Genomic DNA, 14,343 nt, shown 5'->3' with positions numbered 1-14,343 from the left:
AGTGGCCAGGGAAGAAAAGGGCTTTTTGAAGCCCAGTGTACGTCGTTTCATCATGTTAAGAACCACCGTGATGGTGGGGCTGTACTCACGGGGGTTCGTAAATTCATATGATCTATTTCTACTGACAAGGTTTCGGTTCTACTTTTTCCACCTAATTTGTTTTTTTTCCACTGATTCTCCCACCCAAAGTGGAGGTCAGAACCAGTAGGAGCCATTTGCTGGGGGCAGCAAAGGGCAGGGACATCTTCCAAAGGCGGCAGGCATTTGAAGCTTCCCCTTCGTGGACCCAACCCATCCTTGGGGTGGATGCATGACACCTATGCCCCGATGGGCTTTGTTTCTGGACACAGAGAGTGTAGGCCATCAACCCAGGGTCCAGAAACCTGTCTGGTGGTTGCAAATGGTGGGCAGTCATCCTGGAACACCAGGGCTGGTTGTTTTCAGGGGGCATCTCTAAGATGCCCTCTGAGTAAATTTGACATTAGATCCCACACTGGCTGAGATGTTTGCTACCAAACTGCCTAGGTTTCTGTAAACCCATTATGGAGCTGTGGAGTTTGTAATGACCAACTCCCAGACCATATACTCTTTATGGCTTTACTGCACTTACAATGTCTAAGAATGGACTTTGACACTGTAGGTGTACAGTGCTCAGGCCCCATGCAGAGGGTATCAATCATGGCACACAGGTATGCGTGCCATGTCAGCTTCACTTTTCTCTCCACCAAAACACGCCGCCTGCAATGGCATTGTGTGGGTGTGAAGGTGCAGGGCCTCTAAGGGTGGCACAATAGGTACAGCAGCCCTTAGAGGCCTTCCCTAGTCATGGTGCCCTTGGCTCCCATGGTACCTTTTACAAGTGGCTTACCTATGACCAGTGATGGGCCACTTGTGGGCACAAAGGTACAGGGTGAGACCAGGCATCCCCGGCGGTCTGGTGGGGCCCTTAGTGAAGATGAGGCAAGCTAATGCCCAGAGTTGCCGAGTGTGAACGCTGATCAGAGTGGGCACCGAGGCGAGAGAATTATCGAGTCCGCTGACCCTGGTCCAGAAACCTGCCGCGCCGGGAATCGAACCCTGGTCCCGGGCCGTCCTCTGCTCTCGGGTCTGCCGCCTCTAACCAGTGAGCCACACTACTTCACTGTCTCATTCCAAGTCGTCGAGCCATTCGGGTAAGTCTCGGTCCCACAAAAAGAAGCCATCAAAGTGTGCTTCAACTTCACAGCAGCTGACGGAACTAGGGAGAGTCACTCAAGGACGGGCTCTGTGCCTCCCTGTATTTCCGGGAGCCAGAGCTACCCCCGGTCAACTTTGAAATCTTTCATATTCGAGCAGCGTGTTTTCCCTGGTGTGCCTTCTGGCCTGCAGTTTCAAGAGTAGCCCCCACTCAATCCACACTGGCGCCTGTTCGAGATCCACAGATGGGTCAGAATCAGCGCTGGTCGTGCCATGTCGACCTTCCACGCCAATGGTTCTAAAGCAGATGCTCCCACTGGCATCACCAACTCCAACATGGGGCAGAAGGGGCGTTGAGTGCCATTTCTTGCACAGTCTGGAGCCATACCTTCCAGGCCAGAGCCCAATTCCTATGGGCTAGGATGACTCTGGGAAGAATTGGAGGAGTCGTTGGAACCTAAAGGATAACAACCTTAAGGTTCCTTGGACCGGTGTGAGGATTAGGGTTTAAGCCAGGGAGCTGGGCACTTCTCCTGAGACTGGCATACTTTCTTCCACTACCATACCATAGCTAGGGAGGAGGGAAGCTTCATTCGTTATGCTGGTATAGAGGGCACCTAAGGTCCTGGACCTTAGATTGCCCTCGGTATCAGTCAAGACCATTGTCTTGAAGGAAGTGCTGCAATTGGGAGTATCCCCTTCCAAACTGCTTCTATCATTCAACAAAGCACTTGCAGATGTTCTGCTTGGGAACTGGTCAAAGTACAACGCAGGGGCTTCTGTGAACAGGATAACTGCCGTCCCCCACCGCCCTGCTCCAGGTGACCCCAAATTCCTTACGGAACACCCTACCCCATAGAGCTTGGTGGTACAAGCCTCCACTACACATGTAAATCCTAGAAGATTCCCAATCACCCCAATGGATCAGGAATCTCAAGAGGCTGGACAATTTAGAGAAGAAAATGTTTTCTTCCACCAGCCTGTTATTGTGGTCCGTGAACACTGCATGCTTTTTGGGCCCCTATTCCCATGTCCTGTGGGATACAGTTGTGCAGGTACTGCCACTGGTCCAGGAGGAGGCCTGGGTCATGTTCTTTAACAGGCTATTGCCAGTGGGAGGGATGCAGCTAAGTTCACCACTAGATTTGGACTGGACACAACGGACTCACTAGGTAGAGCGGTTTTGTCGACTGTGGCCCTGCGACACCATGCTTGGTTGAGGACTACTGGCTGTGGGTCTCCGGACATCACTCATGGGCATGCCCTTTGATGCCTCCTGCCCCTTTGGAGATCAGGCGGATTTGGCGCTGGAACGCTTTAACGACAGCAGGGGTACGGCCAGGCCCTTGGTCCTTTCCATTGCCCCGAGTCACCCTTAATCCGTTTATCACTCCTTTCGTTGCAATGGAAGGGGCTTACAGCTCTGTCCTTACCCGCCTAGCTACCGCATTATGGAAGCTTTCCAACCTATGCGTGGCCGCGGACACGGTACCCACCTGGCCTGTGGGTGGGGTGGAGAATGGTCGGGTCAGGCCACCACCGCCCAGTAGCCACAACCTCCAAACCGAGCAGTTTCAGTTTCATGTGCTTCCCTTTTGCCTCACCAGCGCCCCTCAGGTGTTCACCAAGGTGATGGCGTTGGTTGCATATCCTCTGCAGAGATCAGAGGTGCCAGTCTTCTCCTATATCAGCGACTGGCTGTTAAAGGCAGGTTCACCCTCTGGCTGTCGTCTCCCACCTCCAGACTAAGGTAGACCTCCTGCTTTTGCTGGGTTCACTATCAACATGTCAAAGTCACACCTGACTGCCACTCATCAGAGCTGTTCTGTACACAGTGCTGTTTCAGGCATATCCTCCCGAATGTATACCCAAAAAGGGGGGACTAGGAGCTCAAATAAGAAACTTGAAAAGGAAAGGGAGGTCCAGTGCCCTTGCTCCCAAGGTCAAATCTGTCAACACAAATAGGGTCAAAAGTTCCTCAAGTGGAGTATACCTAAATGTAGGATGCTCCGAAAGAAAGATTAGAGAAATAAAGATAAATCTGGCGGAATGGATTTGTTCTTGCTCTAGACTTATAAGTGGAGTTGTGAGAAATGTGTGGAGTGAGGTGAATGCTACTCCCTGGTAACCTAGTGCCCTCAGATAACCTTCAATCAATAAGTCAATCATAGACATTTATAGAGCGCACTACTTACCCGGAGGGTCTGAAGGCGCTAGGGGGGGGGGGGGGGTGCTGCTACTACCTGAACAGCCAGGTCTTGAGCTTCTTCCTGAAGGCGAGGTGATCTTGGGTCAGGCGCAGGTCGGGAGGGAGGGAGTTCCAGGTCTTGGCGGCCAGGTAGGAGAAGGACCTTCCTCCTGTTGTCGCTCTTCGGATGCGGGGGACAGCGGCGAGGGCGTGACTGGCTGATCGGAGGTGTCGTTTGGGAGCGTAGAAGTTGATGCGGTTGTTGAGGTAGCTTGGGCCTTGATCGTGAAGGGCTTTGTGTGCGTGGGTGAGGAGACGGAAGGTGACTCTCTTGTTGACCGGGAGCCAGTGCAGGTCTCTTAGGTGTCCGGAGATGTGGCTGTGTCGTGGGACGTCGAGGAGGAGTCTGGCTGAGGCGTTCTGGATCCGTTGGAGTCTCTTCTGGAGCTTGGCGGTGGTTCCGGCGTAGAGGGCGTTGCCGTAGTCCAGTCGGCTGGTGACGAGTGCCTGGGTGACAGTCTTCCTGGTCTCGGTGGGGATCCACCGGAAGATCTTCCGTAGCATGCGCAGGATGTTGAAGCACGACGAGGAGACGGCGTTGACTTGCCTGGTCATGGAGAGGGAGGAGTCCAGGATGAAGCCCAGGTTCCGTGCGTGGTCTGTCGGTTTGGGTGCGGTTCCCAGGGCGGGGGGGCCACCAGGAGTCGTCCCAGGTGGAGGGCGAGGATCCCAGGATGAGGACTTCCGTCTTGTCCGAGTTCAGCTTCAGGCGGCTGGTCGACATCCACTCGGCTACCTCTTTCATTCCTTCGTGAAGGTTGGCTCTGGCGGCGGCGGGGTCGTTGGTCAGGGAGAGGATCAGCTGGGTATCGTTGGCGTAGGAGATGATGTTCAGGTTGTGTTGGCGTGCGATGGCCGCGAGGGGGCTCACGTAGACGTTGAAGAGGGTTGGGCTCAGCGAGGATCCTTGGGGTACGCCGCAGATGACTTCGGTGGCCTTTGATTTGTACGGTGGTAGGCGGACTCTCTGGGTCCTTCCGTCGAGGAAGGAGATGATCCATTCCAGTGCCTTCTTCTGGATTCCGACGTTGTAGAGGCGCTGCACTAGGGTGCGGTGGCAGACGGTGTCGAAGGCAGCGGAGAGGTCTAGGAGGATGAGGGCCGCTGTTTCTCCGTTGTCCATCAGGGTTCGGATGTCATCGGTTGCAGCGATGAGGGCGGTCTCGGTGCTGTGGTTGGCTCGGAAGCCGGACTGTGAGGGGTCGAGGGATCCGTTCGTCTCGAGGAAGGCGGCCAGTTGCTTGTTGACGGTCTTCTCGATGACTTTGGCCGGAAACAGGAGCAGCGAGATGGGGCGGTAATTCTTGAGTTCGGTGGGGTCCGCTGTTGGTATCTTGAGTAGAGCGCTGAGTTCGGCGTGCTTCCAGCTCTCAGGGAGGGTGGCGGTGGTGAAGGAGGTGTTGATGATGTCCCGCAGGTGGGGTGCGATGACAGCGTCGGCCTTGTTGAAGACGTGGTGAGGGCAGGGGTCGGTCGGAGATCCGGAGTGGATGGAGTTCATCATGCGGACGGTGTCTTCGGTGCTGATCGGGGTCCAGGCGCGGAGGGTGGTGGTGGGGGGCGTTGGTTCGGTCGTGTCGGACGTGGCGTTCGTTGGTTGGGTGTTGAAGCTGTTGTGTATGTCCGCGATCTTGTTGTGGAAGTAGGAGGCGAGGGAGTTGCAGAGTTCTTGCGATGGGGTGATGTCGTTGTTTCCGGCGTTGGGGTTGGAGAGCTCTTTCACGATGTTGAAGAGTTCCTTGCTGTTGTGTGCGTTGTTGTCCAGCCGGTCCTTGAATGCAGTTTTCTTGGTGGCGCGGATCAGTTGGTGGTGCTTCCGGGTGGCAAGCTTGAGGGTGGTTATGTTGTCCGGTGTTGGCTCCCTTCTCCAGGCTTTCTCGAGGGCCCGTCAGTTCTTCTTGGAGCTCTTGAGTTCGTCGGTGAACCATGGGGCCTTCTTGCTGCCGGGTCTGCTGGGCGGGGTCCTCAGTGGGGCGAGTTCGTCCGCGCAGTTGCTGATCCACTTCGTGAGGTTGTCGGCGGCCTGGCTGGGGTTCGCTGAGCTGGCGGGAGGGTGCTGGCTCAGGGAAGCGGCGAGCTGGTCGGCTGTGATCTTGCTCCAGCTTCTGCGGGCAACCTGTTGCTGGTGGTGGTGGATCGTCGTTCTTCTGAAGGTGAAGTGGACGCAGCTGTGGTCCGTCCAGTGGAGTCCAGTGGCGTGGCTGAAGGCGATGTCTTTGCTGGATGAGAAGACGGCGTCGAGTGTGTGTCGGGCGAGGTGGGTGGGGGTGGACACCAGCTGCTTGAGTCCGAGGTTGGCGAGGTTGTCGAGCAGGGTGGTGGTGTTGCGGTCGTTGTTGTTCTCCAGGTGGAAGTTGATGTCCCCCAGGAGGATGTAGTCAGCGGAGGGGAGGGCATGCGGGCTGACGAAGTCGGCGATGTCCTCGCTGAATTGTGTGCGTGGTCCCGGGGGTCGGTAGATGAGGGTGCCTCTGAGGGTGGTCTTCGGGTCGGTGTGGATCTGGAAGTGTAGGTGTTCGGCGGTAGTCAGGATGTCGTCGGTGTTGGTCGTGATGCGGATGGTGTCCCTGTGGATGATGGCGATGCCTCCTCCTATCTGGTACCTTACGATCGCCCTGGATCATCATTGGGCGTTGCTCCTCATGTGGGCGGCGCTGCAGTCCCTCACGGGCCCCACAAGGGGTCTCTTTGGCGGAGTTCTTTTTTTGTAGATGCCGCAGTTGTGCATGGGAGTCTGGGGGCCTAGCCAAAATAAGTGGTGAGTGTGAAGAAATTAAAATAACCGTACAGTGCCCTCAAACTGATTTATTCAGGCGTCTGTAAGGTTAATTAAAAGGGGGTGGGCCCTGGAGTATCCCTATGGAATGAATAAAAGGGCGGTTGTATAACTAAACGCTGCTCTCAGGGTAAGTGCTCAAGTGGGGGTAAACAAATTACTCGGTCGACATGTTTCGCGCGTCTGGTGGTTCCTAGTGGATCCAATCGCGCTTCTTCAGGACCAAATGATGTGTAAAAAACAATCTAGTTTTGTTATTGCAGGTGCCAGGCCTATTGCCCGTGTACCCGCTGTACCTTCATCGTCTAGGTGAACAGCGTCTTATCGCTGAAAGGTACGGTCACTAGTCGTACCATAACCCAACCTAATCTGTCTTAGGTCTGGACCTCATCGACGTCGCCAAAGAGCCCCCTTGTGGGGCCCGTGAGGGACTGCAGCGCGGCCCACACGAGGAGCAACGCCCAATGATGATACAGGGCGATCGTAAGGTTATCTGAGGGCACTAGGTTACCAGGGAGTAGCATTCACCTCACTCCACACATTTCTCACAACTCCACTTATAAGTCTAGAGCAAGAGCAAATCCATTCCCCCAGATTTATCTTTATTTCTCTAATCTTTCTTTCGGAGCATCCTACATTTAGGTATACTCCCCTTGAGGAACTTTTGACCCTATTTGTGTTGACATATCCTCCCGAATGCCAAGTCCAGGATATTTAGGCTTCCGATACTGGTGTTTCAGCCTCTATCCTGGTTTTCTGTGGGACAGACTCGAAGGCTGCTAGGCCTCCTTCATCATGCTGGTGACACATGCCCGTTGGTATACGTTAGCTCTGTAGTGCAACTTGAAGTCCCTGTTGGCGCAGCATCAGTGGAATCTCTCCGACATGATCCAGATCTCAGAGTGAACTGCGAAAGAACTTCAGTGGTGGTTAACGAACCACAATTGGGTCAGCAGCAGACCCCCCTATCTTCTTCAACCGGATCTGACGGTAGTGACAGTTGCATCACTCCTGGGATGGGGTGGCATTCTGGGAGAGGTGGTGATCCAAGAAATCTGGTCCCAGGCAGAATATGGACGCCACATTAAGCTGTTGGATCTCCGAGAACCCTTGAAAGACTTTCTACCCTTCCTCCAGGGAAGGCTGGTGCAAGTGTTCACAGACAACACCACCACCATGTGGTACTACAAAAACAAGGCGGTGTCTGGGCGTGGACCCTTTGTCAAGAGGCCCTGCATCTCTGGACATGGCTGGAACAGCAGGGCATATCCCTGGTGGTTCTGCATCTGGCGTGTTCTCTGACTGCCAAAGCAGACTAACTCAGCCGAAGATGCCAGCGCATCACAAATGGTGTCTCCATCCGGAGGTGGTGCAAGGTCTTTCAAGAGTGAGGAGAGCCTTAGTTAGATCTGTTCGCCACTGACAAGAACGCGCAATGTCAGCAGTTCTGCACTCTGGAGTTTCCAAGGTGGCTCTAGCTCGGAGATGCTTTTAGACTTGAGTGGAGCTCAGGCTTCCTGTATGCCTTTCTGACACTACTCCTGCCCAGAGTTCTCAAGAAGATCATGAATTACCGGGCCCAAATCATACTTGCTGTTCCGTATTGGGCACGGAGAGTCTGTTATCCCAAGCTGTTGAGCATGACCATCGGTCCTCCGATCAGGCTGCCCCTTATAGAGAATCTTTTGTGGCACCAGCAGGGGATGGTTCTCCACCTGAACCTGCCAATACTCTGTCTTCTTGCATAGTGATTGAGCGGGACAGTTGACAGATTATTATCCTTCCTCCCGAAGTTTGTAACTTCATCTTGGCAGCCGGGCGTCCTACCACCAAGACTGTTTACGCTTGCTGTTGGGGAAAAATGGTGGCATGGGTACTGAAAGACAAATCGATCCCCTTTCTGCCCCCACCCCTTCCCTTTTCTCAGGTTCTCCTGTTCATCCTTTCCCTTGCCCAGTAGGGCTATTCTCTGGGTAATCTGAAGGGCTATCTCGCTGCCATATAGGCTTGTCTGCGGTTGCCTGATAAGCCATCCCTCTTCAAATCCCCTATAGGTTTAGGTTTCTGAAAAGGTTTATAACATTTGTTTCCATCACGTACCCTTTATTAGGCCCCAGCAGAACCTCAATCTCGTCTTCACTTTCCTTATGTGTGCTCCCTTTGAGCCTTTGCACAATTGTCCACTCTGGCTCCTTCCATCAAGACAGCCTTTGTGGTGGCAATAACGTCTGCCTGGAGGGTCAGTGAGCTTCATGCCTTGTCATCCAAGCCTCCTTATCTGGAATTCTTCCCAGACAAACTAGTGCTTCGTATGAGAGCTTTCTTTCTTCCGAAAGTGGTCACTCCATTTAGCGTAGGCCAATCCATTACTCTGCATACTTTTTACACTCTGCCTCATCCCTCAAAAGAAGAGAAGCGACTTCACGCTCTTTATCCAGATAGGGTGCTGTGTGTTGATCGCACACGAGAGTTCCAGGTGGAAGACCAACTCTTCGTGGAGTATGTCTAAGCGAAGAAAGGACGAGCCATATAAAAAAGGACCATCTCACCATGGATCATACTCTGTATCAAAAAATGCTATGCATTGGCTCAGAAGTAACTCCCTAAGGGTTCTAGTACTTGACATCTGCCCGACAGTAACATGGACTTTCCGGCACACGTTTGTCAAATACTGCGGCCCTCATGGCTCCGTGCTTCTGGTGTGGAAAGTCACTTAAAGTGATGTCAGAGCGCCTGTGTGGCGCCTATAGGCAGCGCAGCCGTTGCTTCCGGCCTGGACGATGCCAATGACTTCCCCTACCGGCATGCAGGTGTACTGCTCACTAAATACTTTCCGGATCCAGTCTGATGCCTGGAGGATAATTCTAAGGTGAGGCATCTGCAGCTAGATAGGGTCTTTATGAGATAAGGCGTTACCGAAGATAAGTAACTTTACAGAGCCTGTGTCCCCACCCAAAAGTGTGGCTTGGGAAATGAGAGGTTCCCCTCCTCTGTGGTCACTTAAAACCTGTTCTGGCTTAGGCTTACCTGCAACCTGGTTTGGCCTCAGCCTGACTAGAATAACAAAACGTTGTCTTATTCAGGTCACATGTTACATTTACCTGTGAAAGGGCAGACTCTTTCATAAATTATTGAATTTCCAGGGTCCGCCTTAACTACTCTTCTTGCAAGGAGAAGAAAAAGACATCCCCACACGCAGCCCATTTTACTCAGAGAACAGTTTCACACCTCATTAAACCAAGCACTGGGCAGACCAGCTGTCTGTATGCTAATGCTAATGCTACTGGAGGTTAAGGCAGATAAAAAGGTAACTTTAAAAAATATATTTTTTCTAAATATTTATTAAAAGTCCAACTTTACCATTATGTTTGATTTTTTTTTTAAATAGTGCTTGAATGCATTTTGCAGGCGTTTCCTGTTCAGTTACAGGTTAAAGTTTATAATAAGTACTTTGACATTATCCAGGATTCAGCTACAACCCCTCTAGTTAAAATAGCTTTTGGAGAGCAGTCACTGGAGGAACACACCATATTTAAATCCGCACATATTCCACTTGCTAAATATTAAGCACCCTAACTTGTGCACAACAAGGTCTACTTACCTACCAACCATGTGCCATCTGCAAACTACTGCCCAACCATGTTTTTTATTGATGTTTCAGAAACCAAACACTTAATACAATGATCTGGACAACTGAATAATTTCCAGAAGGAGGAGTTACAACTTTTATGCTTATGCATCATTCCATAATTTGTAATCTTAAACTATTATATACAAACAACTCACCATGTGTAGTCTTCTGTTCATATCTTTCCGTATGTTACTACATTGCATGTGTGCTTTTGTTTATAGCTAACCTTTAATAAAAGCATTTTGCGACTCTATCCACTGAGCAGGTTTTGAACATCTGTATATGTTTTATACTGTTAAAAGTGGATTCTTAAACACCTTGTTTGTTTCTGGCTTTACTATATCTTCACCTGTGCATTCTGGTTATGTTGAGTTTGACAAGATGAAAACAGTCTTATTTTCCATAATATGTCTTTAAAGACTAAAGAAAACCACCACAATTGACAATTGCAGACCATGTAAATAATTATAATCCTTTTTTTTTTCAGGAATGGGAATTGAAAAATGGAACATAAACAAAATGCCATCTACTTGATGAACTTTTTAACAGCCTTAAGAATTATGGACCAAGACAAAGTCTGAGGAGGACTTACCCTTAATTGGGTATCACATCAGTTGAAAAGCAACCCTGGGCCTCAGTTACTTGTCGTCCACATAGAACTTATGTGACCCCATCAGGTCCCTCCCCCCTTTTGCCCTTTTGAACTGTATTTGTAATGCTCCATTTTGTAAAATTGTATGTAAGTTTGAAAGAGCAGTAACGGTTTACAGTATTCAACTCTTTAAACTTATATAAAACGGCTTTAGAATATGGTGCAATGTATACGACAAATGATATTCAAGAAAAACCCACGCCTACTTGTATTTGCTGGATATTTCGGATGCATACATGTTTAGGGTGGGACTAGTCTTTCTAATTTTTAAACCATCAGTTATATTTTGAAATATAACAATTAATAATCCCTTGACCCAAAGTCCTCATTATTGAACTATTAATATGTAGGTTAAACTTACTAAAGACTCTAAAATGTGAAACTTATCTAAAACGTCACTTTATTTTATTTATTTATTTAAGATGTTTTAAAGCGCATGCCATCTCCTAGATAAAATCAGAGTGCTGTATACAATAATTAAATCTTATTTAAAATAAAGAAATTGAGTTGGAAGAAAATTATGTATAACCAAACCGTAAAACCTAGTACTGAAACGGACAATCATGTGGACTAATACAACATATCATTAAGTAGTACCATCAAATGTCTGAACTATGCAGTATAAGCAATAACAAACAGGTAAGTAATAACAGAACCGGGAGTCTTTGACCTTGCTTTCCCAAGTTTGACCCACATTTGAACAGTATTCTGGACTCAATACTATGGTGTCTAACCAGACTGCTTATAAAGAGCTAACTAACATAATGCTGAATTCCACAGTTCTGCATCCTGTGATGATGATAATATTTAAACCATTTTGAATGTTTCAGTATTTTGTGCTTCGCTTATTTCAAGGTACTATTATGTTACTCTATCACATTTCCTCTTGGCTGGCGTTGCTTGGCAGGTCTATTAGGCAAATGCACACTGCTCAATGGCTATTTCTAAAACTAAAACCTCAGACTTTTCTGAACCCCGGTTATCCCAATCCTGCTTAAACGTACAGCATTAAACAATGTTCTGAGGGGCTTTGTCAAAGCTAGTTGCCCATTATCCTAGTGATGAACATTCAAAGTTATGTATGAACTCATAACTTTATAGTGGGTATAATGAAAAACCCACCAACTGTGTTTACTAATGCGATAAGAGGTCACTGTTATTAGGTTCAGTGCTAATCTGGTTGCACATAATTGCATGGAACATAGGCTGAGAAAAACAATACATGTTTTTTACATTCATCATTATGGTTGATTCTGTTGCCACACTAACTTATAGAAGTCATTTTGCATTGTTGTAAAGGCAGGCAAGCATGGTGGCCAGCTTCAGAGAACAGCAATGAATGCAGTGCTCTGAATGGTTGCCACCCATGAGAACTCCAGCACATTTTGTGCAAGACTGCCTGGCTTCAAATAGTGCTGTAATTAGAACAATCACATGGTGTCTATTCACCGACAGAAGCAGTGCTCCTGGAAAAGAACCTAAACAGTCCTAGCGTAGAGCACTCAAAAAAAGAATTGAGTCAGTCTTCAATTTGCTATATCAAAGAATCATTGACCTATAAATAAATTATTCTATTTCCCAATTCTTGGTAAGCTCCTAGAGACTTTTTACATACCTGTTCAAAGTCAGAAAGCCAAACAGTGAAAAATGAACATTGAATTACAATGCTAGATTTCATTAACATTGTAAAACTTGTATACATTTTGATTAATACATGTTTTATATATTTGTATCAGTTTTTGTTACAGAGGATTCAGAGGTGTTACAAAAGTTTACATTGTAAGGCTAGAAACAAAAGAGATTGGTAATGGACTGCTCGTAAAATCAGTCATCAGGAGATCCCCTTTTGAAATTGGTGGTCATTTTTGCCACTTTCAGAGAAGCTTTTATTCTGTACTCTACTTCAGTATAACTCATTCATTAAATGCTATCTAGCAGATAGTTCATCTACCTCCACCCACAAACCAACTGCTCCCTAGCAAAGCCCTCAGTCCTACCTCCTTTGCAAGGCATTTGCAAACCTGGGAGGCATCAATCCATCAGGAGAGGGAACATCCTAAGACTTGACAGGAGAATAGGACCTTGACACAGCTTGGCTCATCAAATGTTCAGGTTTTGTTAATCTGCTTTGACCTAGTGATGATCATTGAAGCTCGTCTACAGTGATCTTGTACTGCAGCATTGGAATGTGGTACATGAAGCATTGAAATGTGGTATATGAAGAGAATCATTCCCCTATGGGGAAATTGGAAGCAGTCCTCTCCAGAGGCCAGCTCTTGAATGACTTTAAAAACATTTGTAAAACAATCCTTTATGTTCACATGTGAACAATTAAAGTACTATTTAATTTGTGATTAGAAATGTAGTCCATCAAAATGTCCTGTTTCTAACATTTAAATATGTTACCCAAAAGTTAGAAGGAGACATGTTTTCATGCAGCACATGCCAGTTTTGGGTGTTCATATATACAATTTTATTTCCCTTCTAAACTATTACTGAATACAGAAGATATAATTCAAAGGGATTGTTTTCTGACTAATCAAATGTTTGATACACAGGTTTTGGTGCTTTGACCTTATGTACTGGTAGCTTTGTCTGAAACCACATGCAGCTGTAACATCCTAGTTCTATGTCCGTAGATGTATATATGGCACTCTGAAAGTTATTTGCTCACAATAGCCAAACATAATTTTGAGCCCAGACATATTTTTTAAAAGTTGTAAAAAGGAACTCTGCATTAAAATTTAGTTGCAATTTTATTATTTGACACGTTGAACTTTATTCACCAAGATATGTTGTAAGATAGTATTGTGTTAAGAATGTAATTATTTCCTTATTGTATTTTAAAAAATATATATTTAAAATAATCCAACGATTTACTCAAGGAAAAGCTTTTGTTTTATGTTTACGCAGAGCCTGTTATAATTGACTGTAAATATACACCTGTTTGATTGCAATTCATATTGTATTTAACTCTTTAAGCACATTGTTGTAAAAGAAACTGTACATATGTTTAGTTCAAAAAGACTTGCCTACTTTTTGAGTAGCTTTAGTTGATTTCTTAATGTCCTGTGTATTCTCAATGCTAAATTGGACTGACACCTAATGGGTGTGAACATACATGTGTATTATCAATAAATATATTTGAAAGTAGGATGTTAAATGATTTGTCTTTTTTCTGGGTGAGGATGGGGTTTAATTTGACTGGATGTTCTGGCCCACACCTTGATTGTTGATTTGTCTGTCTCTGCCTTTCCTGGTGCTAGGACAATGGTGTCCTGCCTGGTGGGATAATTTTGGCGTCTTTTTGTAACCTTTGAATTCCTTTCTTATGAGCCTATTCACCATCAGTTTATCTTTTATTGAATACGGTTTCTAAGTCCTCCAAAAATCATATGAAGCCACTACTGTTGCAATATTCATCGGGGTCTCCTGTCAGCGATGATGTGTCAATAAATATTCTGTCCTGATCATGATCCTTCAAAGTAATTTAAGAGCTCAAAACATCAACACTACAGTAAACAGACTTAGTCTCTCGATATTGACTTATGTACTTGGTTAGAATTATATATATTTTAATCCATACTTTTTGTGATTAGACCTGTGTTAGTGGTGGTTCTTTCATACAAAGGTACAATCTCGTTAGTTTTTAGGTCGAGCCTGTAACAGCGCGCATGTGCTGTTCTGGCGAAAGACCTCATGTAGGGGCTTCTAAAACTAACCTAAGAATCGCACACGCTTGTGCGTGTGCTTTCAATTTTGCCCCACGCTATTGGCCTTTGCGTGCGTCTTTTTAACAAAGATAGCACGCAATTGTCCAAAGGTGGGCGCATTGCTCCGCCCACGGACTATTGGTGTCG

At 47.3% G+C, this 14,343-nt stretch overlaps 1 protein-coding gene across 2 annotated transcripts in view; it reads left to right on the top strand.

Annotated features, from left to right (window-relative positions):
- AFAP1 (actin filament associated protein 1) overlaps positions 1 to 13,633 on the top strand; it is a 423,233-nt gene extending 409,600 nt beyond the window's left edge. Inside the window, exon 18 of one of the 2 annotated variants that reach the window (XM_086964131.1) lies at positions 10,319 to 13,633. In XM_086964131.1, coding sequence (XP_086820257.1) covers positions 10,319 to 10,345 — 27 coding nt within the window. In that variant the 3' untranslated portion in view covers positions 10,346 to 13,633. The remainder of the gene's footprint in view (positions 1 to 10,318) is intronic. The other variant, XM_086964132.1, reaches the window with a different exon arrangement.
- The last annotated feature ends 710 nt before the right edge of the window (positions 13,634 to 14,343 follow it).

Source organism: Lissotriton vulgaris, chromosome 3_2 (assembly GCF_964263255.1).
Source record: "Lissotriton vulgaris chromosome 3_2, aLisVul1.2, whole genome shotgun sequence".
Taxonomy (NCBI): domain Eukaryota; kingdom Metazoa; phylum Chordata; class Amphibia; order Caudata; family Salamandridae; genus Lissotriton; species Lissotriton vulgaris.
This window is presented reverse-complemented; position numbering and strand designations above follow the sequence as displayed.